Source organism: Heloderma suspectum, chromosome 1 (genome assembly GCF_057233095.1).
Source record: "Heloderma suspectum isolate Gila_16-S chromosome 1, 16-S_ref, whole genome shotgun sequence".
NCBI classification, from domain to species: domain Eukaryota; kingdom Metazoa; phylum Chordata; class Lepidosauria; order Squamata; family Helodermatidae; genus Heloderma; species Heloderma suspectum.
Genome location: NC_139458.1, coordinates 162,759,849 through 162,784,303, shown reverse-complemented (window position 1 = coordinate 162,784,303; position 24,455 = coordinate 162,759,849). Strand labels below are relative to the sequence as shown.

At 43.0% G+C, this 24,455-nt stretch overlaps 1 protein-coding gene across 1 annotated transcript; it reads left to right on the top strand.

The window, feature by feature from the left end:
* Window positions 1-1,435: 1,435 nt before the first annotated feature.
* MCM6 (minichromosome maintenance complex component 6) lies at window positions 1,436-23,802 on the top strand. The gene is made up of 17 exons (XM_084809421.1): window positions 1,436-1,576; window positions 4,176-4,322; window positions 5,390-5,500; window positions 6,531-6,780; window positions 8,796-8,961; window positions 9,437-9,582; window positions 11,176-11,326; window positions 12,572-12,713; window positions 14,726-14,867; window positions 14,974-15,081; window positions 15,801-15,956; window positions 17,643-17,771; window positions 18,207-18,368; window positions 19,052-19,187; window positions 20,895-21,059; window positions 22,573-22,712; window positions 23,338-23,802. The coding sequence occupies exons 1-17, from the start codon at window positions 1,464-1,466 to the stop codon at window positions 23,449-23,451; spliced, it is 2,478 nt and encodes an 825-aa protein (XP_084665547.1). The 5' UTR covers window positions 1,436-1,463; the 3' UTR covers window positions 23,452-23,802.
* Window positions 23,803-24,455: the final 653 nt, after the last annotated feature.

Here is a 24,455-nt window from a genome sequence, read left to right as displayed (position 1 = left end):
TGTCCTTCAACGCTGTAATGGCCTTTGTCCCAAAGGGAGTTATTGAAAGAACTGAGGCTTTCTGCAGTGGGTGGAAAGACATTGTCTGAACACTAGGTTTACCCATTGAGAAACAACAGAGGAATAGATATGGTATACAGATTTCTCAGAGGCTAGATCTACCTATCTTGATAGACCTGGTGCTGCTCAGCCACCAGATGTACCAGAAATGGTAGCGCTGTTGTCTGATGCTATCAGGGCTTTTTAGAAATGTGCAGCCATACATAAAATGTACAGTTCAAGGAAAAATATGCAACTCCAAAAGAACATTGCTGTAGTTCAAAATTCAAGCCATGCAAAAGTTGTATTGTTAGCTGATGTAAAAAGTGGCGGACAACAATGTGAAAAGTAAAGTGAGCAGTCCAGGCTACTCTAGAACCCTAAAACCTGATCAGGCATACTCAGTTCTTCTTACACTGCTAAAGACACTCCCCACAGACTCTACTGCTACTCTCTAGAGCTGCCTTCCCCAGCCTGGAGCCCTTCAGATATTTTGGACATCAACTTCAATCAGGCCCAGCCAGCGTGGCCAATGGTCTGGATCACTGGGGTTGCAGACCAAAACATCTGGAGGGCACCTGGCTGGGGAAGACTGCTCTAGAGAGTGTTCACCAATGTTTCCAAGATGAAGGAAATCATTACAGGACTAGTCATGTGAAGCTGACAACGTTATTAGGGCAGTGATGCCATAAAATATAGATATACATATATATACACACATATAAAATATACAGTACAGGAAGGCCTGGCGTGCTATGGTCCATGGGGTCACGAAGAGTCGGACACGACTGAACGACTGAACAACAACAACTGTGTTTGTGCATTGGGATTTTCTTTTTCTCTTGTTCCTTGGTGTTTTCTTTTATGTATCCCTCATTCAAAATAAAGTTTTGTTGGAGTTCATGATACTTCTTGAATATAACGTTCTTCTGCATTAGTGCTTTTCAATTCCCAGGATCTTCTCCTACTAAGTGTAGGCTTCTATATGTCACAGAATGCAATGCTCTACCAGAAAGAGCACACACAAGGAAAGCACGCACAACTCCCAGCATGCTCCAGCCAGTCATATAGGACCGGGAATTTTTTCTGCCCAAACGGGTATAACGTTGCATCCTAAGTAGCTTTTATATTAGCAACAATGCCTGTTACTTTTCAGTTTAAGTAGCAGTCCCAGGTCACCCACCCCATTCCTGTCCACCGACTCCCAGCCCTCCCCCTTAGGGACGACTCCCTCCGTCCCCCCCTCCTTCTCATTTCCTCTTCCTCGAGTCGCGTTTGGCGCGAAAAAATGTCCCGGGGAGCTCTCGGAGGGGGCGGAGTGTCTGGCCCTGTGGCTTCTGATTGGTCAGCGCAGCCACGCGGGGCTCGCCAGTGGCGCGCTTTCCTGCCATTGTTCGGGCCGGCGGTGGAGGAGAGAAGGCGCTATGGACCTGGCCGCGGCGGGGGAGGCCGGCTTGGCCGCGGCGGGCGCGCTTAAGCAGATCCGCGATGAGGTGGCCGAGAAGTGCCAGAAGCTGTTCCAGGACTTTCTCGAAGAGTGAGTGGCGCCGCAGTAAAAAGAGAGTGGCCGGGCGTCTGGCGGGCCCGGATGCCAGACGGTCAGGTTGTGTTGAGTCTTCCCTGCCGCCCCGCCAGGCGGAGGCTGTAATCCTGTGCGCGCTTTCCTGGGAGTGAGCCCTATTAAACTCAATGGGCCTTACTGCTGAGTAGACGTGCATCGGAGCATTCCCCAGCCTAGTGCTCGGATACGTTGGATTGCAACTCTCCTCATTCCCAGCCAGTATGGCCAATGGATTGCAGCTAAAAAGCTGCAATCCTAAACTCGCTTGTCTGTGAGCCCCACTGAAATTGGTGAGACTTCCGAAAAGACTGGCATCGCTTTTCTTTGCTTGCTTTGCTTTGGCTAGGGGGTGGGCAGGTGTGGCTGTGTTCTTTATTTCTTGAGGTTGCACGAATGGTTCCAGCTACTTGTGGTACATATCTGTGTGCGTTCACAGTTCTGTCTCCCTCAGGTAGAAATTGCGCCTTAGTATTAGGTGTTTCTATTACTGGGCTTGGATCCTTCTCCCAAACAAGGGTAGACAGCGATGGAGTTATGCTGCCTGATATTGAAAGTTCTTTGGCTGGTATACAATCAACATTTCAAAACAATCAATATAATAAAAAAGGAAACCCATAAAAACTGAAGCAATGCAAAACCAGCAAGGGAAGAAAGCGCACAGCAGTACCGGAAACAGCAGCGTGAGCTATTCTCTGCTTCTTAAGCTTAAAAATTTCAGTTTCAGTGTTGTGGAGAAGCTTTTTAGCAGCCCAATCCTGGCTTCTTTACTCCTAACACAAATCCACTATTGCAACACAAGGATTCTGAGGCTTACTTTGAAGTAAGTATACATAAGGATTGGGCTGCATAACTGTGCACCAGGCTGTGCAATCCTATGCACATGTACTGAGGAATAAAGTTTCACTGAACTTCATGACTTATCTGAATAAATATGCATAGGGTTGTTCTGCAAAGCTTATTTGGGGATGTAGTGCTGGACTGTATCAAGTAGGAGTTAGCATTTTCAGCGTTTTTTAATGATTAACATAACGAGTATTGCTTTTTGGCCCCAATACCAGCTGGGAGGAAGTGAGTTTGACCTAAGTAGATGCTTCCTTTCTTTGGATGTGGCATAACTTATGGAAGGTCAAAACAGGTTTTTTTGTGTGTACTCTGTGTACATAAATGGTATTTGTTTCCTCAAATAAATAACTGTCAACCTTTAGTGGGTGTTGTCTGGTAAGATGCGTACAGAACCATTTCTGTACTGCAGTTCCAGTGTTTGGTTGTTGTTGTTCAGTCATTAAGTCATGTCCGACTCTTCATGACCCCATGGACCATAGCATGCCAGGCCTTCCTGTCCTCCGCTCTCTCCCGTGTGCTCAAGTTCATATTCATTGCATCGGTGATGCTATCTAGCCATATCTAGCCATCTCATCCTCTGCCGTCCCCTTCTTCTTTTGCCTTCAATCTTTCCCAGCATCAGGGTCTTTTCCAGTGACTTTTCTCTTCGCATTAGGTGGCCAAAATATTTGAGCTTCAGCTTCAGTATCTGTCCTTCCAGTGAGCACTCAGGGTTGATTTCCTGTAGGATTGACTGATTTGACCTCCTTGCAGTCCAGGGGACTTGTAAGAGTCTTCTCCAGCACCACAATTCGAACGCGGCAATTCTTCGGCGCTCAGCCTTCCTTAGAGTTCAGCTCTCACAGCCATGCGTTACTACTGGGAAAACCATAGCTTTGATTATATGAATCTTTGTCAGCAAGGTGATGACTCTGCTTCTTACTGTGCTGTCTAGGTTTGCCATAGCTTTCCTTCCAAGGAGTAAGCGTCTTTTAATTTCATGGCTACAGTCACCGTCTGCGGTGATCTTGGAGCCCAAGAAAATAAAATCTGTCACTGCTTCCATTTCTTTCCCTTCTATACTTTTTTCCAAAGTTATGTAAGTGATGGCCTCTCACTATAACCCTTTAGTCTTTGTCTGTGTATTTATTTAGGGCACAATCCTATGCATGTTTAGACAGAGAAAAGGCCTTTTCTCTGTCTAAACATGCATAAGATTGCGCCCTTAATTTATTAATCACTTCATCAATAAATTCTTCTAGGCATTGTATAATTTAAAGTATAATAATGATACAGAAATACAAATAAAATCCCAATAAAAACAGTCTGCAATTTAAAATGAATAAACATGCTAACATAACATAAACATATAACATGAATACAAAAACTAAAATGATCAGATATAAAAGTTGAAGCCGCATCCCAGGGACTACAGTAATTAAGATATATTATTTTTAGAACACTAAAGATAATAAAATACTTTAAAAGCCTGGGAAAACAGAAAAGTCTTGGCCTGGCATTGAAATGATAGGAATGTGGGCAGCAGGCAAGCTTCCCTTGAGAGAGGGTTCCGGGGCGGGGCACCACCAAGAAAGCTCTCTCTGTTGTTACCACCCTCTGAGCCTCAGAATGAGGGGCACTTGAAGAAGGACTTCTGTGGATGACCTTAATGTCAAGTGTAATACATGCATACACTTGCAACTTGGGAAATATTTCTGCAGGAAATTGTCACCTAAAATACTGCTATTTTCAGATTCCAGAACAGTGACGGAGAAGTTAAATACTTGCGAGATGCAGAGGAACTGATTCGTCCAGAGAGGAACACATTAATCGTAAGCTTTGTAGATCTGGAGCAGTTTAATCAGCAGCTTGCTACAACAATCCAAGAGGAGTTCTATAGGTAAGAATGTCTCAAGAATTGTTCGATTAAACATGCTTTATTGAAGTGCTGGTTTTGTTATCACTAGCTTTACCCTTTCTGGGCTTTATTAGAATAGTTATCAGTAGTATTAAGGAATTAAAAAAGGTAAAGGTGTCCCCAACCAGTCGTGTCCGACTCTAGGGTGTGGTGCTCATCCCCGTTTCTAAGCCGAAGAGCCAGCACTGTCTGAAGACACTTCCATGGTCATGTGGCCGGCATGACTGAACATCGAGGTGCACGGAACGCTGTTACCTTTCCCGCCGAAGCGGTGCCTATTTATCTACTTGCAATTTCTTGCTTTCGAACTGCTAGGTTGGCAGGAGCTGGGACTGAAGACGGGAGCTCACTCCGTCACGCGGCACTCAGGTCTCGAACTGCTGTCCTGCCGACCTTCTGGTCTGCAGTTCAGCATCTTAACCACTAAGCCACCGCGGCCCCTATATTAAGGAATTAGTGAATGATATAAATTCATTTGCCGGAGAATTAGAGATGCTGGCATCCAGGGTACAAATATTGGGAGTGCGTGAGTCGGTCTTTGTCCAGTTGCTGCTGTTTCAGATAGCCTAATGGAATTGGCCTGGAAGGTATTGCTGCTGTCTTCTTACAAGCAATAGGGATCAGTACCTGAAATACTACCTCCTATGAGGTGGTACTTTCTGTGCTGCTTTTGTTAATCAGAGTGACATCTGGGAATACCCTTGTTGCATTTGTGTTCTGGTGTGCAAATGTATGGCTGATAGTAGTGTAAAGTTATACTCAGGCGTATGAAATAATGTCAAGGCTATCAAGATACCTTTTGATTTGGGCCAAATCTTACTCCCTAAACTAGGTATAGCAAAAATACAGTTTGCAAAGTTCTTTTGGGGGCAGGGGAGCCAAATATAAACAACAGTTTTATATTTATGCCTTTTTGTTTAACTGACGTTAATATTACTATATATTTCAACATACTTTAAAACAGATTGGGGAAATTCATGATAGGTATTTCTGATTTGACCCTCATGGTACGAAGGTTTACATCACTGAAATTGTCTGTTGTATTTTAGAGTTTATCCTTTCTTGTGTCGAGCTGTAAAAACTTTTGCCAGAGATCATGGAAACGTTCCTCCCAACAAGGACTTCTATGTTGCTTTCCAAGACCTACCTACGAGGCACAAGTAAGAGACTTTGATAATACTGAGCATTAGATTAAACTGACACAGTAAAGATGTCGGCATGCAACATAGCAAGGAAGCAGCAACCCACTTCTGCATGAGGCCTTGTTCACAATTCAAGGAATTCAGTCAGCATCTCCGAACTGGCAAAGAGATAGAGTGCCAGCGTAAATTATACTACTATATGAGTTACAGGTATATATTAAGCTGTGTGTACAGGTGGCACAGTTCATTGAGAGAGTAAAGGGATGCACAAAACCCTGCCACCATCATAATTTTTCTTTTCATCTTTCTGGTGTTGCTCTAAAGCAGCCTTTCCCAACCTAGTGCACTCCAGCGGTTTTGGACTGTAACTCCCATCATCCCTGACTATTGGCGACACTGACGTGGGCATCTGGAGGGCACCAAGTTGGGGAAGGCTACTGTAATGGTTAAACAAGGAGTGCAAGAAATTCCAATGTGAATACACCTTAGGCTTATGGAGGGAAGTTTTTCTCTCTGACATGTGGAAAGAGTTGTTTAATACCATCCTGTAGTATATTAAACAAGATGCCTTGTGAATTGAATTGAACTTCCATGTTCTTGTGCTAATTTTCTTAAATCATTTGGTGGTTTGCCAAATATAATTTCATATGTGTGTAATGTTGTTATTTCCACCTAGAGTGTTTATAAGGTTTCAACAATACCTTATTCAGCCTGATGATCTAAAAGTTAGGGGGAACATGGCTGAAAGTCAGCCATTCGGGTTCTTCAGAACTTCCCCATCACGAAGCTAAACTTCTAAAGATTTGATTACGTATCTTTCTTAAATGTCAGATACACAAGTGCACCAATATGGATTGGCTTGCACCTCTAAATGCTGTGAGTACAGCAGGTACTCTCTTGTTCCTAGCTGCAGAACAGATTGTACTTGCCAATGATAGCTTTCCGTAGACAACAATAGGCCATAATAGCCCATGTAATCACTATATAATTTTCTGGATTGTGGTTTCAAACTGAAGAGCTTTTAAGTTTGACTTTGTTCTCTTAACAGAATTCGAGAAATGACATCAGCTCGAATTGGATCACTCATACGTATTAGTGGGCAGGTGGTTCGCACCCACCCAGTTCACCCGGAGCTTGTGAGTGGAACCTTCCTGTGTCTGGATTGCCAAACAGTGATAAAGGATGTGGAGCAGCAGTTCAAGTACACACAACCCAACATCTGCAGAAACCCGGTCTGTGCCAATAGGAAACGGTTTCTCCTGGACACCAATAAATCCCGTTTTGTGGACTTTCAAAAGGTAATTCAACAATTGTTATTATTTCCATTTGGTTTTCCTGATGATAGGTAGCAGAGTACTGTGTAAATGTGACCTGGTGACCTGGTATTGGGTTGGTTTTTCAGAGTGGGCTGACTCAGATATCAAGCTAAACCATGGTTTGGCACTGCGTGATCAAGACTTTTAAAACACTCAAGCTTACCCCCACTGCTCCCGACCCCAGACCTTTCCCTCCTCTCATGCATTGTGATTTCCTTTCTTCCTTCCTGGTTTGTGGCAAACCATACTTTGCCATTTTGTCTGAACTGACAAACTGTGGTTTGTGGTTGCCATGCAAACCAGAATTGGAGTCCAGGACCAAAGCATGGTCTTCAGTCTTGGTTTGCAGGGCAAGCACAAACCGTTATTTGCCCATTTTGGATAAAATAAAAACTAATGTGGAAGAATGAGAATATCAGAGGATGAGGGAGAAGTTCACAAGCCTGTCCGTAAAGCCTCACTAATATAATACCAAATATGGTTTAGCATTAACTGACATAGTTCTGTGTCTCTAGTACATAACTGTGAAAAATTTGGTTACTCTTACTACTTAGATAAAATGTAGCAGCTGTTTTTATTCCATGTATGTATCTGAAAATATGCCAACTGAGGTTACTGTGTCTTATGAAATGGGTTCTAGTCCATGAAAGCTTATGCCAAATTAAATCTGTCATTCTTTAAGGTGCTATAAAACTCTTTCTGTGGTGGTGGTGGTGGTGGTGGTGGTGGTTTTGTTACAACAGACTAACGCAGCTGCTCCTCTAGACTAAAACCTATCAGCTGCTATTGCAAAATGCTGCCATCCATCTTCCAGAATGCTTTTTAAAGACTTGAAAGTTTTCTGTTCTCCAAGTTCAGATAAAAGATAATGTGTACATCTCAACTATTTTCTGTAATGAAAAAGGCATTTAATTAGCCGGCCTCTTTTGCAGCACCAGGGACCAAGGGGTGCCAAGATAGATACATTTAGGAATCTGTTTCAGCTGATGTAGAGATCAAGAACTGAGAGGTGTTCTCATGTGGTATTACATTCTGTAGCCCAGCCATCCCCAACCTGGTACCCTCCAGATTTTTTGGACTACAGCTTCCAGCATTCTTGGCCATTGACCATGTTGGCTGAGAATGATGAGAGTTGAGGTCCAAACATCTTGGGGGCATCAGGAAGGCTGGTGTAGGCCATGGAGACCAGCTTGTGGTTTAGCCTCAAGGCCAGCCTTTCCCAATCTGGCATGCTCTGGATACGTTGGACTACAGCCCCCATCATCCACAGCCAGCATGGTGAGGATGCTGGCTGGGTGGGGGGAGTTGTAGTCTGGAGCACACCAGATTGGGGAAGGCTGCAGTAGGTATTAATTTTAAGATAGATTCCTTAGTTAACAATTTAGAACCACATTCAGGTTATTGCTTTATGCGTAGACATGAGATCACATTTATTAAATAATGTCCACTTGTGAAGAAAAAGGGAATCAACCAACATCTGTTGGTTAGAAATACCAGCTTAGACATCTGTCACTGACAAAGGCCAGAGTTATATTGGACAGAGCATTTTTTCTGCAGGGTATTGTTCCTTTGGTGGTGTTTCTCTGTGGCTTTTAATAGTGCTTTCCTATCCTCACCCCATCTTTCCTTTTTTCTGTCACTACCAATATGGTAGAAAGAAGCATTCTTTTCTGACAGTATTCCTCCTCGGGCTTGCCCTTTGCCTCATGGGGAAGTTCAGATGTTTCAGGGAGTCTGTTGGACTGCTCTTCTGTTTGCTTCCTTCTATCACGTACTCATGATTGATGTCAGCCAGGGCTTGAAAAACCCCTGGTACATGGAATGTTTATCTGGGCTCCTAGAAGCTTAATGCTGTTAAGATTCTGCACAGCCCTACAAAAATTAAAGGTGATACTTAGGAACACAGCATTATTTTTCCAGTCCACCTGCTAGAAACTTTTGAGTTCCAACAGTTAACCTTTTCCGGTTTGATGTTTTTATTTTCCCTCTCTCATCAGGTTCGTATTCAAGAAACACAGGCTGAACTGCCCCGTGGGAGCATTCCTCGCAGCGTTGAAGTGGTCTTGCGTGCTGAAGCTGTAGAATCAGCACAGGCTGGTGACAAGTGTGACTTCACAGGATCCCTCATTGTTGTGCCCGACGTAGCTCAGCTGTCCACCCCAGGTCGGTGGACTTTATTCAAAGCAGTGCAGCATTAAAGACAAGCTACGTTTTCAGTAAAGGCATGTAGTATGGGCTTGAGGATGCAGGTTGGGAATTGCATGAAAGCTTCTCCGCAAGCAACCTCCCTGTCCCCAGACACCATAGTATAGCTTTCCCGAACCTGGTGCCAGCCAGATATTTTGGACTTCAAATCCCATCAGCCCCACTGGTCAGGAATGCTGGGAGCTGAAGTTCAAAACATCTGAAGGATACTAGGTTGGAGAAGACTGCCCTAATACATCAGGGAGAAGGATAGGCTCTCTGTGATGGTAGCTTGTCCAGTGCTAACAGGTTTGACATTCAAACATGCCTTTCCCATGAACATTCTGAAGTGGTATATTCACAGGAGAGCTATACTTCCTGCTTTTTCCACTGCATAGACTGAAAATGACCATACATTCCTTGAGCAGAACCTAAACTGGTCTTGCTTTCATAGGTATCCGGGCAGAAACTGGCTCTCGAGTGAGCGGGAAAGAAGGTTATGAGACTGAAGGTATCAGGGGACTTCGTGCACTTGGGGTCAGAGAGTTATCCTATAAATTGGTCTTTCTAGCATGTTACGTCGCACCAACAAACCCAAGGGTAAGCCTTACTAAGGGAAAATAGCTTTAAAAATCTTTGTTGAAGAAATCGATGGTGGGATTTTGTTGTTGTCCCCTCCCCCCTTACTGAATATTGCAGCTCATGCTTAAAGCTTTTTGCCATCTTGAATTGCTTAACATGTGCTTGTATCTTATCTATCTATCTATCTATCTATCTATCTATCTATCTATCTATTTATTTATTACATTTCTGTACTGCCCAATAGCTGAAGTCTCTGGGCAGTTCACAACCATTACAACCATAAAATACAAGACACTAAAATACAATATAAAAATTGAAAAGTTTAAAACTACAGTATAAAAATAATAACCAGATAGAACCTAGCCGCAGTGCAAAGATTTAAAATACAATACCAGATTTAAAACAGAAACTGAAAAATTGAAACATAAGGGTCTTCACCTGGTGCCCAAAAGAGTACAACGTAGGTACCAGGAGAGCCTCTTTGGGAAGTTCATTTCACAACCAGGGTGCCACAGCAGAAAAGGCCCTTCTCTTAGGAGCCACCCACCTCACTTCCTTTGGTGGGGGCTCCTGGAAGAGGACCACGGAAGTTGATCTTGGGGTCTGAGCAGATGTATATGGGAAGAGATGATCCTTCAGGTAACCTGGCCCCAAGCTGTTTAGGGCTTTGAGTGTTAATACCAGCACTTTGAATTGGGCTTGGAAATGGACTGGCAGCCAGTGCAGCTGGAAAAGTACTGGTGTAATGTGATCTCGTTGGCCAGTCCCTGTTAACAATCTTGCCGCCCTATTTTGGACTAGCTGAAGTTTCTGGACCATTTTCAAAGGCAGCCCCACATATAATGCATTGCAGTAATCCAGACGATAAGTTATCAGAGCATGGATAACTGTAGCTAGGCTATCTCTGTCCAGATAAGGACATAGATGGTATATCTGCCTAAGCTGATAAAAGCTATTCCATGCCACCTAGTGCTGGATCCGAGAGCACCCCCAAACTACGAACCTGTTCCTTTAGGGGGAGTGGAACTCCTTCCAGAACAGGTTGAACGTTATTGGGAAACCACCTTTGTGTAGATCATTAGCCTTCTGAACTGAAGATTCATTACATATCTATATAATGAGAATTTTCAAAGCCCTTCTCATTCCAAGATTTTGTGCCTGTCCCTTTCTCTCTGAAATTGACTTTCTTAGTTCTGTGTTTGAACATGGGCATAGCAAAGCTGAGCTCCCAATGTCTCCTACCATTTTTGCAATTCGTCACTACTCTAAGCAACAGAATGAGGTGGTGGAATGGGCTATACTGTTTGTGCAGCTGGGGAACCATTTTTGGGGTGCTGTCCTATGCAAAAACTAGCATAGCAGGGAGGATTCTGGGCCTTGTCCCCTTATATGTTGGCTTTCTAGTTGAGTTTAAAAAACAAACAAACAGAGGGAGCATTCTCCCACTTAAAAGTCTAAGTGGTCACTCTGCCTCCTCATTTTGCTGGATGTGTAGAAGTATTCTCATTATAGAGGTATTTGTCTTGATGACTGCACCAGTAACTTCCAGTGACACACTTCCCATCTTATTTTTTCATTTTTATAACTTTCTCCCAACCTTGTTTGTTTCAGTTTGGTGGCAAAGAACTCCAAGATGAGGAACAGTCTGCAGAAAGCATTAAAAACCAGATGTCTGTAAAGGAGTGGGAAAAAGTATTTGAAATGAGCCAGGATAAAAACCTTTATCACAATCTTTGTACCAGCCTCTTCCCTACCATTCATGGTAAGAGCTAATTGTGGGGTCATGATTTAGTGACTGGTATTATTTTAGGTCAGTTGGAAGCTTCCAAATGAGTTAAATCCTTTGATATGTATCCCTCCCGAATAAAGGTTTGTGGCCTCTTCTGAACATGAGAGATCAGAATAGTGAATTTGGTTTCTGGCAGTTTTTTGTGGTGGTAGTTCTTTTGTTGGACCAAGAGAGTAAGAGAGACTGGGGTCAAAAACTACATGCACACCATTTAGGATTTTTCACCCTTTCTCTTCTTCAGCTCTGTGCGTATACATACTATTGCTTGCATGTGCATGATTTTCTCATGGGGTCATGGGCAAGAGACCCAGTTGGTCAGGGTGGCAAACACAGAATGTTGCTGCAAGAATGCAGACTTGTCATCTATGTAGATCACTTCTCTATCACCTTATAGAGGTGATAGAGAAGTTACTTATCCAGTAACCTCTGCACCATAATCGCAGATGGTAGACTTGAACTCTGATTCACTGATTATATAAAATGACTAATTCCAGTTGACTGCAGTTTTAACCGTAAGTGTCAGCAGTCCAGCACAAATTATTTTGAACTGTAATCATCTTTTGACTTAAGCATATTTTAGAGATAATCGGTTGGATCCAGCGTTCCAGGGAACTCTCTTCACAGGAGACTACACTAGAGAAGGATGGGGTGGGTATTAATTTTTGCCATTTCCTCCTTCCTGTGCCCACTGAAAAGCAGCTGGCGAGGGTTGAGGGACCCTCCAGGACAGTGTGGGAAGGAACTGCAGGTGGAGCACGGTAATCACTTTCCCCTTCACTGGATCTTGCTCCCTTCAGAGAACAGAAGGAGGCCTTCTATTTGCAGAAGGGACAGTCTGGATCCAATCCAACATCCCTTGATCATGTACAGTTCCATATTAAAGAGAGATGATGGAGTAGTAATAGTTTTGGAGGCATTGCTGTGGACATACACCTGGTTGATGCTGTTCAGTCAGTACAGTAGCTTGTCAGATATGAGCACAATCCTATGCATATTTAGACAGAAAAAAGCCCTATAATTCCCTACACATGCCTAGAATTACATCCTTAACCTGTCCTTGTCCCTGAAGAAGCCTCACTGAATTTTGAACAATTGTTTAAAGCCACCAATACAGCAGCTTCAATGCACGTTGTTCTGCATTCTATTCATAGACTTGACTCTGAATCTGAGCACTGACAAAGCTTTTCATGATCCTAATTAATACTTACTGTGGTGCAGGTAATGATGAAGTGAAGCGAGGGATTCTACTCATGCTGTTCGGTGGAGTTCCTAAGACAACAGCAGAAGGCACTTCATTGCGTGGTGACATCAATGTTTGCATTGTTGGTGATCCAAGTACAGCCAAGAGTCAGTTTCTTAAGTAAGTTTCTCTTAAACTTGCATGTAGTTAACTGCATAGCCGACATGGTTAGGTGGGCGGGTGGTGCTGTGTGCGATGAACTAATTTATGGAGAACTACAAATATTTGCATCAGATTATCGAGACAGAAAACATTGGATTTGTCATATGCTCTTATAATACAGCACACAGAATCACAGGATGAAATCCTAGAGCCAATGGAACTGCTGAAAGGTTTTCCATTGTGAAATACTTTCCGAAATGTTTCTCAGATGAATTGCAATAAAAAAAATAGGTGGTTTGGGGGAGCAGGAGCAGGGGGATGGAAAAGACGTTGCCATGACTATGAGTTCCTGAACCTACATGGCTAATAGCTATTGATGCATGTTTAACCTTTCAGGGTGGGAAGTTTCTAAAAAAAAAAAAAGTTCAGACAGAATATATTGGCAACGAATGACTGTTGCTGCTGTTGTTATTTCAGCAGGTGAACCAAATTTTTACCTTTGAAAGTTTTCAGAGCAAATCATGCATTCACAGTGTGTGGGAAAACACCATGAAAACACTTCCCTCTCCATTTCCTGACTGTTTTTTCCCACCTGTTTGTGTCTGCCTTGAACATATCCTCTTCTTTCTCTTTCACGATGTGATACCAGTCAAATCAGGGATCACTAAGAAGATGTGATGATATTGCAGAGCCAGTTGGATTTGGCTATGCGGTGACAGTAAGTCTGGCAAACAAGCGCATTGCCCTCACTGGGAGGCACCCAGTCCAACTCTAGTACTGCCAGAATGCACATTCGAGCATACTTGCTATTGAGAATATCTAATGCTGGTAGGCAGCATCTGCACTTGTATGGCTGGATCGTCATTGGAATTCACATCCATTTCCTATTTTTGCAGCACTGTGCTACAGCAGTTTCGTTGCTTCAGCAAAACTGGGCAAGCCAGCCCAGTTGCTAAAGCAATGGGGACATGTTCCCTTCCCCAGAAACACTTTGATTACCCTTCCAAACCCTTTCCCCTGGAAAACTGCCAAAATAGGGGGCATGTTTTAAGAAGCATGAAAATGTGAAATACGCAGCTCAGCTTGAATTGTTTATTTCTGGAGCACCTACCTCTAGGGTAGGCAATCCAGGGCTCCCCACATGTTTTGGACTACAACTCCCACAAACCCTGGCCATGAGCCATGCTGGCTGGGGCTGATGGGACTTGTAGTCAAGAACATCTGGAGGACACCAGGTTGCCTACGCTTGAGCTAAGCTGATTAACTGGGCACTGTACATACAGTCAGAATAAAACACAGGTGCTTCACTCTCTGGTTTAGCATCCAAAATGCACAAAAGAGGAGAGGGAAAGGATAGAGCAGCCTTCCCCTACCTGGTGCTCACCAGATTTGTTGGACTGCAATTCCCATAATCCCCAGCCATCATGGCCTTTGAATTATGAAAGTCGCAGTCCAGCACACCAGGTTGGGGGTAGAGGATGGAAATCATTTTCACTAAGACAGCCTCAGTGTGTTTTTAACAGGCAGTTAAATCCAGGTGAGGCCAGGCAGGAGTTCCCTTCCTGGAATGGAATAGTACAGCTATCCACCAGTCTTTGGGCTCTGAAGTCAGAGGGCAACAAATGGTGGTCTTGATACAAACAAGAGGAAAGCCATCTCCCTCCAAAGGTTTGGGCGGGGGGAGGGGGTGTTGCTGGCCCCAGCTGTTGGTGTTCCTTGATGCGGTCTTCTTCCTACAGGGAAGATGGTTTCTTACCAGTGCTCCCTGCCAGTCTTGGAAATAGTCCCCAAAGGTTCCGTCCCATTTTCCTTCACATGCCTGCATTAGTAATTTATGACTTAAGTACCAACTCTGATAAACCTCCCTGCTATGGTCACCTAGAGACCATTCTTGCTCACTGCTGGCAAACAGACAAGTAGCTGTTCAGAGCTCTGGTACCTTGCAGATGTTTCAAGTCATCGTCATGTTGTATCTGTTTTGTAAACTTTCTAATGTGAATTGTTGAGTCGCCTCTTCATTGACCCAACAGGCATGTGGAGGAATTCAGCCCACGAGCTGTATACACCAGCGGAAAGGCCTCCAGTGCAGCCGGTTTAACAGCTGCAGTTGTGAAAGATGAAGAGTCGTATGAATTCGTCATTGAAGCTGGAGCCTTAATGTTGGCAGACAATGTATGTTTTCTGATTGGCAGGACTTAACCCTTTTGCAGGGTTTTGTTTTAGTTCTCCTGGTATGGAAGCAGGGATTTATGAATCTTGCATCTGTGTTCTTCTTTAGGGAGTGTGTTGCATTGATGAATTTGACAAAATGGACCTGAGGGATCAAGTTGCCATTCACGAAGCAATGGAACAACAGACTATATCCATTACCAAAGCAGGAGTTAAGGTAAATTGTTGCATTGCTTACATTTGTAGTTGTTACCATGTGTTTAATTAACCCCTCCCAAGTATTATATATGTTATTGTGCTTCTCCAGTAATCTTCTGGCTAGATCTCCTATCCACCAATTCCACTTTCTGTTCAATGGGTTTTATTCCATCGAAAACCTAAGGAGCCTCTCTTATGACTAAACACTCCTAGAAAAGTGTCAGTCTGCTATCCATGTCCAGAACATAACTTCTTCTCTTCTGCAACTTAAAACAAAATTAAGTTCTAACTATTTATGGTAGAAGTAAATACTTCTGCAAGGATCTTATCGCTGTGGTTTGTGTATGTGAGTGCATGTATGTGTTTCCCATCATGAAAGTCCTTGGATACTTAGACTGCAATCATATGCACACTTACTTCTGAGTAAGCCCCACTGAACTCAGTAGGACTTGTTTTCAAGCAAGCATGCTTGAATGAGGTTGCCATCATGCATCCAGTTAGGTGTGCATAACTTCAGTGAAGTCAGTGGTTTAAGCATCTGTTAGGGGCAGGATTATGGATTTAAACAGTAGCTACTATCTTTCTATGTGTTTTGTTCCTGAAAATCAGTCTCCTGCTTTTGATATGACTGATCAGAGAGATTCCAGATGCCACTGAAAGCGTCATTTTCCTCCCCAACCATTTTTCCCCATAACTTGTTCTACTTGCTTAGAAAAACCTTTTCTTACTTATTACCAGGCTACGTTGAATGCCAGAACCTCCATTTTGGCAGCAGCTAACCCCGTTGGTGGACATTATGACAGAGCAAAGTCTTTGAAACAGAATATAAACCTATCAGCCCCCATCATGTCTAGATTTGATCTCTTCTTTATTCTCGTGGATGAATGCAATGAGGTAAATCATAACCTACAACTGCATATTATACGTTCTACATTCAGTGACAGGCAAGCTATAAATATTAGCATTCTTTAGATATGTGGATTCCCTGTTTGGTATGAGGAGGCCTCTACCAGTGGGTTAAGTGTTAAGTCTCCCCAGTGGCCAGGAAAGGCAGGGATCGTGTGACAAGTTACTTCCCCACAACTACACTACCTTTCTGTCACATTCTACCCACTGCTTACATAATGGTGCATATGAAGTGGGAATAGCCTTGCATGAGCTGGTATTTCTTCAGCAGCCAACAATGTAGCATGGCCTTCCCCAACCAGGACTACAACTCCCAGCATTCCTGACCTTTGGCTATGTTGGGTGGGGCTGATGGGAGCTGAAGTCCAAAACACCAGGTTGGGGAAGGCTGATGGAGCAGAGGTAATGACCTGAATCCTAAGGTAAGTTAAGGAAGTTTATGGAAGGAAAGTTTCCTATCCCATCCTCTCCCCTGCTCCTGCTTGTGCCCCCTGAAAAGCCTCTCTGGATGGTGGAGGTGGTGGGACCTCTTGTACTATGTGGGCTGGGGCACAGGGAATTGCTGGGGGTAGGGGAGGAAATTGCGCAAAATTGGGTGGGCTCTCTGACTCTGCAGGTGGTTGCACGGCAGAGAAGAGGGACAGGAAACTTCGTGAGCTTCCTTAAGTTAACTCGCCTTAGGAGCCAAGGTTATGGAGTCGTATTTGGAAACTTATGAGTAGGAGCATTATGTAGTGCTCCTTAAAAAACATGCCAGCCTAAAATTGCTTTTACAGCAGTGAGGGATTTGTATTCTTGTTTAGAGATGAAAAGAGAACATCACAGGACCAGATGAACTCATTGATCTGGTTCACACAGCATGACAAGCCAGAATACAGGTTGAGTGTGGGTTGTTGTTGAATTGTGAGGTTTTGTCTTGTGTGAACTCAGCCACACTAAAAAACCCTAGTTTGTTAACCACGAACAACCCACAGTTCACAATCCAGCAACAAACCATCGGTTCCTTTAATGGTTTGTTAGTGTGGCTCGTTTATGCAACAACAGCCCATGGTTCAACAACAGCCCATGGTTCAACCCGTATTCAACCCATATTCTGGCTTGTGTTGTGCGAACCCAGATTGAACAAAGACAGTATCCAGTCATGTACTGGACAATCAACTTTTATTGAAGCTGCTGCTGCTAAAGCAGTTACCTAAACAGGCAGTGATCTATTTTGTTAATATTAGGGCTGCAGTCCTAATCCAACCTTGGATTCCCCCTCCCAGGCCCATGGAAATTTCTGCAGCCCTTACCTCACAGGTGAGGAGGGTAAAAAGGGTGTGCATCAGGGGCATAGTATAGGCACATTGGGGGATCCTTTGGATCCAAACCCCTCCCAGTCTCTGACCAGTCCTCCAGCACAAGGGAAAACCAGCCCTGGAAGTGGTATAGATAATTTCTCTCCCATTGCAAGCAATAGACAAGAAATGGGTGTCCCTTCTCCCCCAACAAAGGAACTGGAAGGAAGGGAGAAGAATGCCGTCCTCCCTCCCTTCAGTCCTGCTGGCATGAGCATGGCAGAGCTTTGGGTATGTCGGAGGCACCGACGTCAGAGCATTTTAACTCTTCAGGTAAGATTGCCCTCAAGTTATAGCTTGAGGTAAACCTATTCTAACCAAAACCTTTCCTCCTCAGGTTACAGATTATGCTATTGCAAGGCGCATTGTGGATCTTCATTCGAGGATAGAAGAATCAATTGATCGTATTTATACACTAGATGATATCCGAAGGTACCTTCTCTTTGCCAGGCAATTTAAACCAAAGGTAATGAGAATATTCATTCAGTCTTGCTTGTATCTGAGCACAGCAATGGTGTGTGATAAAAAGCTGTAGTGTTTACTTTAGGTATGACATACTCCAAACCCTAGTAGAGCTCAGTCTAGTTTATTGGGATGTAATGCAAGTGCTGTTTACTTCCATTGCATGATAAAGGGCCCATTTGGGGGTGCCTGAATGCTAAGAGTTTCTGTTGCTTGATCCAGCAAGAAGTGTAAATTTGAGTATAAGTTTAAACCAACTGTCCTTTACAATGGCCTAGTAAATTACAGACAAGTTGTAATGGTGAACATAATATTGAATCCATATCCAGTGACTGAACTACTTTGTAATGGAAATTTATTATTTCAAATAAATATGAATAGGAAGTGTTACACAATTCCAGTATAGCTTACATCGTTTTTTTCTTCATTGATCCAATAGATTTCTAAAGAGTCAGAGGATTTTATAGTTGTACAATATAAGCGCCTACGCCAGAGGGATGGCTCTGGTGTTACAAAATCGTCGTGGAGAATCACAGTACGACAGTTGGAGAGCATGATTCGACTGTCGGAAGCAATGGCACGGATGCATTGCTGTGATGAGGTAGCTACACTTGATAGAGTAGCATTTGGCATGGTGGTTCTTGACTGGAGTTTGACCATGTAGCTGTCCCTAGCTGTTTTCTTCCTCTAATATTTTGCATATACCAATAAAGCGTCCACTGAAAAGGTTTAACGGTTAATGCTAACCTGTAAATCATTATAGAATACTGTGGACTTGCAATAAGTTGAAATGAAAAGCCTACATGAATGTTAAGTTTTCAATCTTTTAAGTGGTCTAATATCCACTTCTTTGTTTCTACTTGTGGTAGAAAATAGCTATCCCCCATGTCAGTCTTAGGATGAAAGGATGAAATTTAAGACCAACTTGTGCAAGTTTTTATGCTGCACACAAATCTTTAACCTTCTTGAGATAGAGTTCTTTGTAATTAAAGCTTGCATATACCTACACCAGCTTATTCTTTATGAAAGATGCTGCCTTTTATCAGTTTTGTACATCATCCTTCATTTGCAGACATTGTTATTCTTGCGTTTTGATCATGGATTCAGTGTACTTGGCTCTTTCAGCTCCTTGGCAGGGAAGGGAGATTACTTGGAAAGTGACCCTAAGAGCTTGCTTGTTTTTCTTGTGCTTTACCTGTAATAGGTGTGATGGAACCTAATGATGTATTTTCAGGAGAAAATGTCTCTATTCATCTGACTCTTCCTTTTCAACATTCTTACAAGGTTCATCCAAAACACGTGAAGGAAGCCTTCAGGTTATTAAACAAATCTATTATCAGAGTTGAAACTCCAGATATCAATTTAGACCAAGATGAAGAACAACCCATGGAAGAGCCCGAGGCCCAGGACGGAGTCGTTGGTGGGTGATTTGCAAATCAGTCCTGAATTACCTGGTTCTGCTTGATATCCACCTTGGAAACTTTTGTGCTTAAAGGCAGGATAGAAATCTCTGAAATCAGTTAAAAAATACTTTTTAGGACTGGTTTGTTTCCAGGTCGAATTCAAGTTCTGGTTCTCAGTTTGGTGTGAGGAGGCAACTCACAATGGGTTAACTCCCTTTATTGCACAGGGGAGCACGTGACCTAAATCTTTGTCTCTGGCCTGGATACTGCTAGTAGGGCTGTGCGCTGCTTCAGCCCGAGGCCCAACCCCAAGTCGAAGCAGGCTGCTTCAGGTCACTTTGAGCCCCTTCCAAGGTGAAGCGGAGGGGGCACGAAGCAACCTGGAGCAGGTCGGGGGCTCTCCGAAGCACTCGGTATGCTTCGGGGCTTCGGCACCCCCAGCACAGCTGCATCAGGTCCTTTCCTGAGCCTCTGTTGCTGCCACCGCCATCACCACCGCCACCCTCGCCGAATTGGGCCTGCCTCTGAAGCCACGAAGCAGCTTCCGAGAGTCAGATCAGGGGGTCCCTGCACAGCCCTAACTGCAAGACTCCATCCAGTTCTTTGCCCTGCCTTTGCCCAGGATAGAGCTCTGCTATTCAGCTCCTTATATACTGGAGTGATATAGAAATAAGCTTTGGGCAATATATAAATAGGCTTTATTTATCCAATAACCTAACCAAGCCAATAGACTTTTTTAAAGCCGTACACCAGTTTGCCCAAACTTAGTGCCCTCCATATGTTTTGGACTATAACTCCCATTAGCTCCAGTCAGCATTGCCAATGATCAGGGTGATGGGAGCTGTAGTCCAAAACATATGGAGGGCACCAGGGTGGGGAAGGCTGCCTTATACTGCCAAGGCCCTGCTTATGTGAGGGAATATTTCCCATATATTTCTTCCAATAGGATCTAGAGCTTTCTTGTCAAGCTCTAGCTTGGCATTCCTTGCTTGGCACCCTCCTTACCGGCCTTCATGTGGCAAGCAAAAAACAGTACATTGAATTAGGTTTTTAGTTGGAGCCAGCTTTTTTAAATCTAGCCTATTGTACGTTTTGATTTTGTTTTTATTTTATGTATGGTATTGTATTGTGAACCTCTCAGAGAACTTGCTGTGGAGCAGAGCAGTGTATTGCTTGAGGCTTATACCAATTTACTTGGGAGTAAGTCCCACTGAACATAATAGAGCTTACTTCTGAGTAGACATGTAGAGGATTGTGCTGTAAATCAATCAACAATGTGCGGTGGCCTAGCGAAGCCAAAGAGACTGCTTAGCATTCCTCAGAATCGTTACTTTCAAATAAGCATTGTTTCTAATCCTTAAGGTCATAGAAAGAACTAAAAATGTGATTCTTTGGAAAGATTCTATAACAAGAAGGCAAATGAAGTCCTCATTGTTCTCAAGTCCGTAAGGTGGCCTTAAGAAGCGAAATACATTATTTTGAACCTCTGGAGTCAAGTGGTAATTGGGACTCTTGGTCACCCCAAGGTGCAAGAATATATAAATAAAGATCTAGAGGAGCCATCAGTTGACATGATAGTGACAGGGAACCACTAGATTTACAACACTGAGTGTTCAGTATGGGTGAATAAAACAGACAACTCATTCCATGACATACTTCCACTGTGGCCTTTTGTTCCCTATCTTGGTCTCTTAACGCCTACAAAAACTGTCCATGCTTTGCAGGAGATGGAGAGACTGTAGCTGTGAATGGCTTGGTGAATGGCATCAGTGGCCATGCAGATGATTCAAGCAAAGATCCAGCACCAAAGGCTTCCCTAAGGCTTAGCTTCCCTGAATATCGCAGAATCTCTAACCTCATTGTGATGCATCTAAGGAAAGCAGAAGAAGGTAAGAACAGAGTCAGCCTCAAAGAAGCTACTAAGGCCCCACTTTTAAAACCTGGCCCTTTATTTGAGAAGCTGAGCACATAGTAAACAGGAGAGTATATTTCACTGTGTGCAGAGAGCCTTCCTCTCATCACTGATTGAGCATAGCGAGGTGCCCCGAAGAATTTGGACATCGGGGCAGGCTTCCCACTTGTAAAAATAGACATAGATTTTGATGAAATAAAGCAAATGTTTTTTAACTATGTGGATGTTTCCTTCAGATCAATTTATTGCAGTTGTTCCTAACCTTGAATCTCCAGATGTTGAACTATAACTGCCATAATCCCCAGCCAGCATGGCCAAAGGTCCTCCAACATCTGGGGGCCAAGGTTGGGAACCATTTTACTTGGATCTGGGAGCCCTGGAATAAAGCTCCACTTCTACCACTCCATCATGTGATCTTAAGCAAATCACTATTTCACCACCCCTGTAAAATGGACATAATAATAGATCTACCTTGCAGATTTGATAGGTTCTGCCTTTCCAGTAAAGAAAAATGGTGACAGTGGTAGAGATGGCTCTGCTAGAGCAATGAAATGAGATCTCCTTGGCCAGGAGAGCAGAGCTATGTTACTCTGTCTAAAATGGCCATAATAGTCGTAATGCAATGTTGTTGTGGATTTCTTACATGCCTCAAATAGGCAGCACTCAACATGTAGATCTGGCAGTTCCAAGTAGTTGTATGTAAGCATTGTCCTTGTTGCACTGTAAGACTGGGTTCACACATAATGGGGACAGTTCCTGGGTTGTTTAACCCATGAGGGACAGGTGGAGCGTGCGAGGAGCGCGTCAGCCATTTCCAGTTTTAATTAACAAGCCAGGAATGCCCTGTTCCTTGGTTGTTTCATGATATGCAAACTTGGAAACCATGGGTTAAACAACCGAGAGTTAACCCAGCAACAAACCAGCGGTAATCATTGGGTTACCTCTGTGTTTAACCGTAAACAACGCAGAGTTTCTGGGTTCGCATGTCACAAAACAACCCAGGAACAGGGTCTTACGGTGCAACAGGGACTGCTTATATATAAATGCCTAGAACTGCCAGTCATCTACATGTTGAGTGCTTCCTATTCTAGGCATGTAAGAAATCCCCGGCACAATGTTGTATTAGGACCCTTATTACAACCATTCTATACAGAGTGGGGTCTAAGCCTTCTCTCTTTTTGTGATGCTTATCCGCTCAGTGCTTATGATGCAGATAATGACCTTGGACTGAGAATTATCTTGAGTAATGGCTAAGACTCTGAGCAGGAAATTTGCTGCTTCAGATCTCACCTCTGCCATGAACTTACTCAGTGCCCCTAGGCAAGCCACTATTCTCACAGCATCATGCCCTGCCTGCAATACGTGGATTAAAAAAAATACTGGGATGTTCTAAAGGTTGTTCTACAAGGTCGTTCTAAAGATTATTGAGATAATATGTATGAAACGCACTCAAAGACATTATAAAATTGCTGTTTTCCTCCTGCTTGCAGAAGATGACGATGCCTCCTTAAAAAAGAGTGAGATTATCAACTGGTATTTAAAGGAAATTGAATCGGAAATAGATTCTGAAGAAGAACTCATCAATAAAAAGAAAATAACAGAAAAAGTTATCCATCGTCTTACACACTATGTATGTACACTTTTACTTATCACAGCATTCTTTTTGAAGCCAGAATGTGATTTCATTAGATGAAGGCTGTGATCCAAATATAACAAATAAAATTTATTGGTGTGGATTTTTGATGGGTTTATAGCTTGATCCTATGATCTGAAGCATATTTATTCTGAAGCAACTGAGTTAAATGGTTCTTATTCCTGAGTAACCATGCATAGGATTGCAGCTTACTCCCAGGTTAGCATGCATATGATTGCAGTATATTTTATGCACACTTACCTGGGAGTAAGTGCCATTGAACTCAGTAGGACTTACTTCTTAATAGACATGCATTGGATTGCACTGTTAGGCTGTTCGTTTTAGTCACTGGCGTAAAGTACTCCTTTCTCATTCTGGCCCCTCCAAATTGCTGCATTCTCATAGAGGCATTCGTACATGTAGCATTGTGCGCAAGGAAGTGTAAAAGCCTAAAGTATTAATTGTAATTAAGGCTCCAGTCCTACTCATACTTATTTGGAAGCAAATCCTACTTAAAGTGGTGACATTTTACTTAGAAGAAAGTATGCTTAAAATTGGGGTTCTACAGTGTGTGGCCTATGACTTGTAAAACATAGCCTGACTGGAGAATTCTCTGTTTCAGGACCACATTCTAATTGAGCTCACCCAAACAGGATTGAAAGACTCAGCGGAAGGACAGAGCTTTGATGAAGACCCTTATCTTGTCGTTAATCCTAACTATTTGCTGGAAGATTAGGGATTATGAAGCAGTGCTACAGGATCAACATACCCATTTCCTGCTAGACCCCATCTGATAACAGTATCACCATTGTACATAATTGGCTAACCCAAAAGACCTTTTTCACAGAATTCACCCACCTTGTCTTTGTCATAATCTTTTTATATAGATAAGAGTCTATAGTCTTTTCAAACAAGGGAGACATTCACCCTGATAAGGAAGCTATTTAAAAAGAAGCTGACTTAATGCTTCTTCTGTATTTTACTTGGAGAACTTACTACAATGTTTCAATAGTATGATCTTATGCTGTAGATTTCCCCCCCCCCCATCTGTTTTATTTGTGTTAAATAAAGACTTGTCTGTATATATGTATTCAGAATTATTTGCGGGGGGGTTTTGCTGAGAGTTGAAATAATGAGAGTTGAAATAATTTTAGTTTTTGTGAACCGCCCAGAGAGCTTCGGCTATTGGGCGGTATAGAAATGAAATAAATAAATAAATAATGTCACTTAAATAGGGTTGTATAGGTTGCAGCTCTCAACAGATATAGGGTCAGTTGGAGAATTTCACAATATGTAGACTTGGTATAGTTATTATTTGGCCCTAACCAGGTGGGCAAATGTTCACACAAACACATGAAGACCTAGAACAGACAGCATGTTTGCCACTTTATGTTGCAGAACCCAGAGTCAGAGAGACCACGGAGTGAAGGAAAAAGAGATTGTTTAACGCGCGGGCTTAAGGCTGGAATCATTTCCAAAGAGCCAGAAGCCCCGAAATACATCAGCACATTGTTTTTATAGACATTGTGACACATATGAAATGGCTCCTCCTCCCCCTCCCGTGTGGGGTTGCAGTCTTCAACATTTCTTCTCCTAGCACCATTGTTTATAATACAAGAAATGGGTCATAGGGTAGCCATGATAAGCAGAGAACAGAAACACAGTATGCAATAAGCAAAGAACAGGAACATGATATGCAATTTGACTTAACCTCAGCCTGCTGATAAGTAAGGAAGTTTC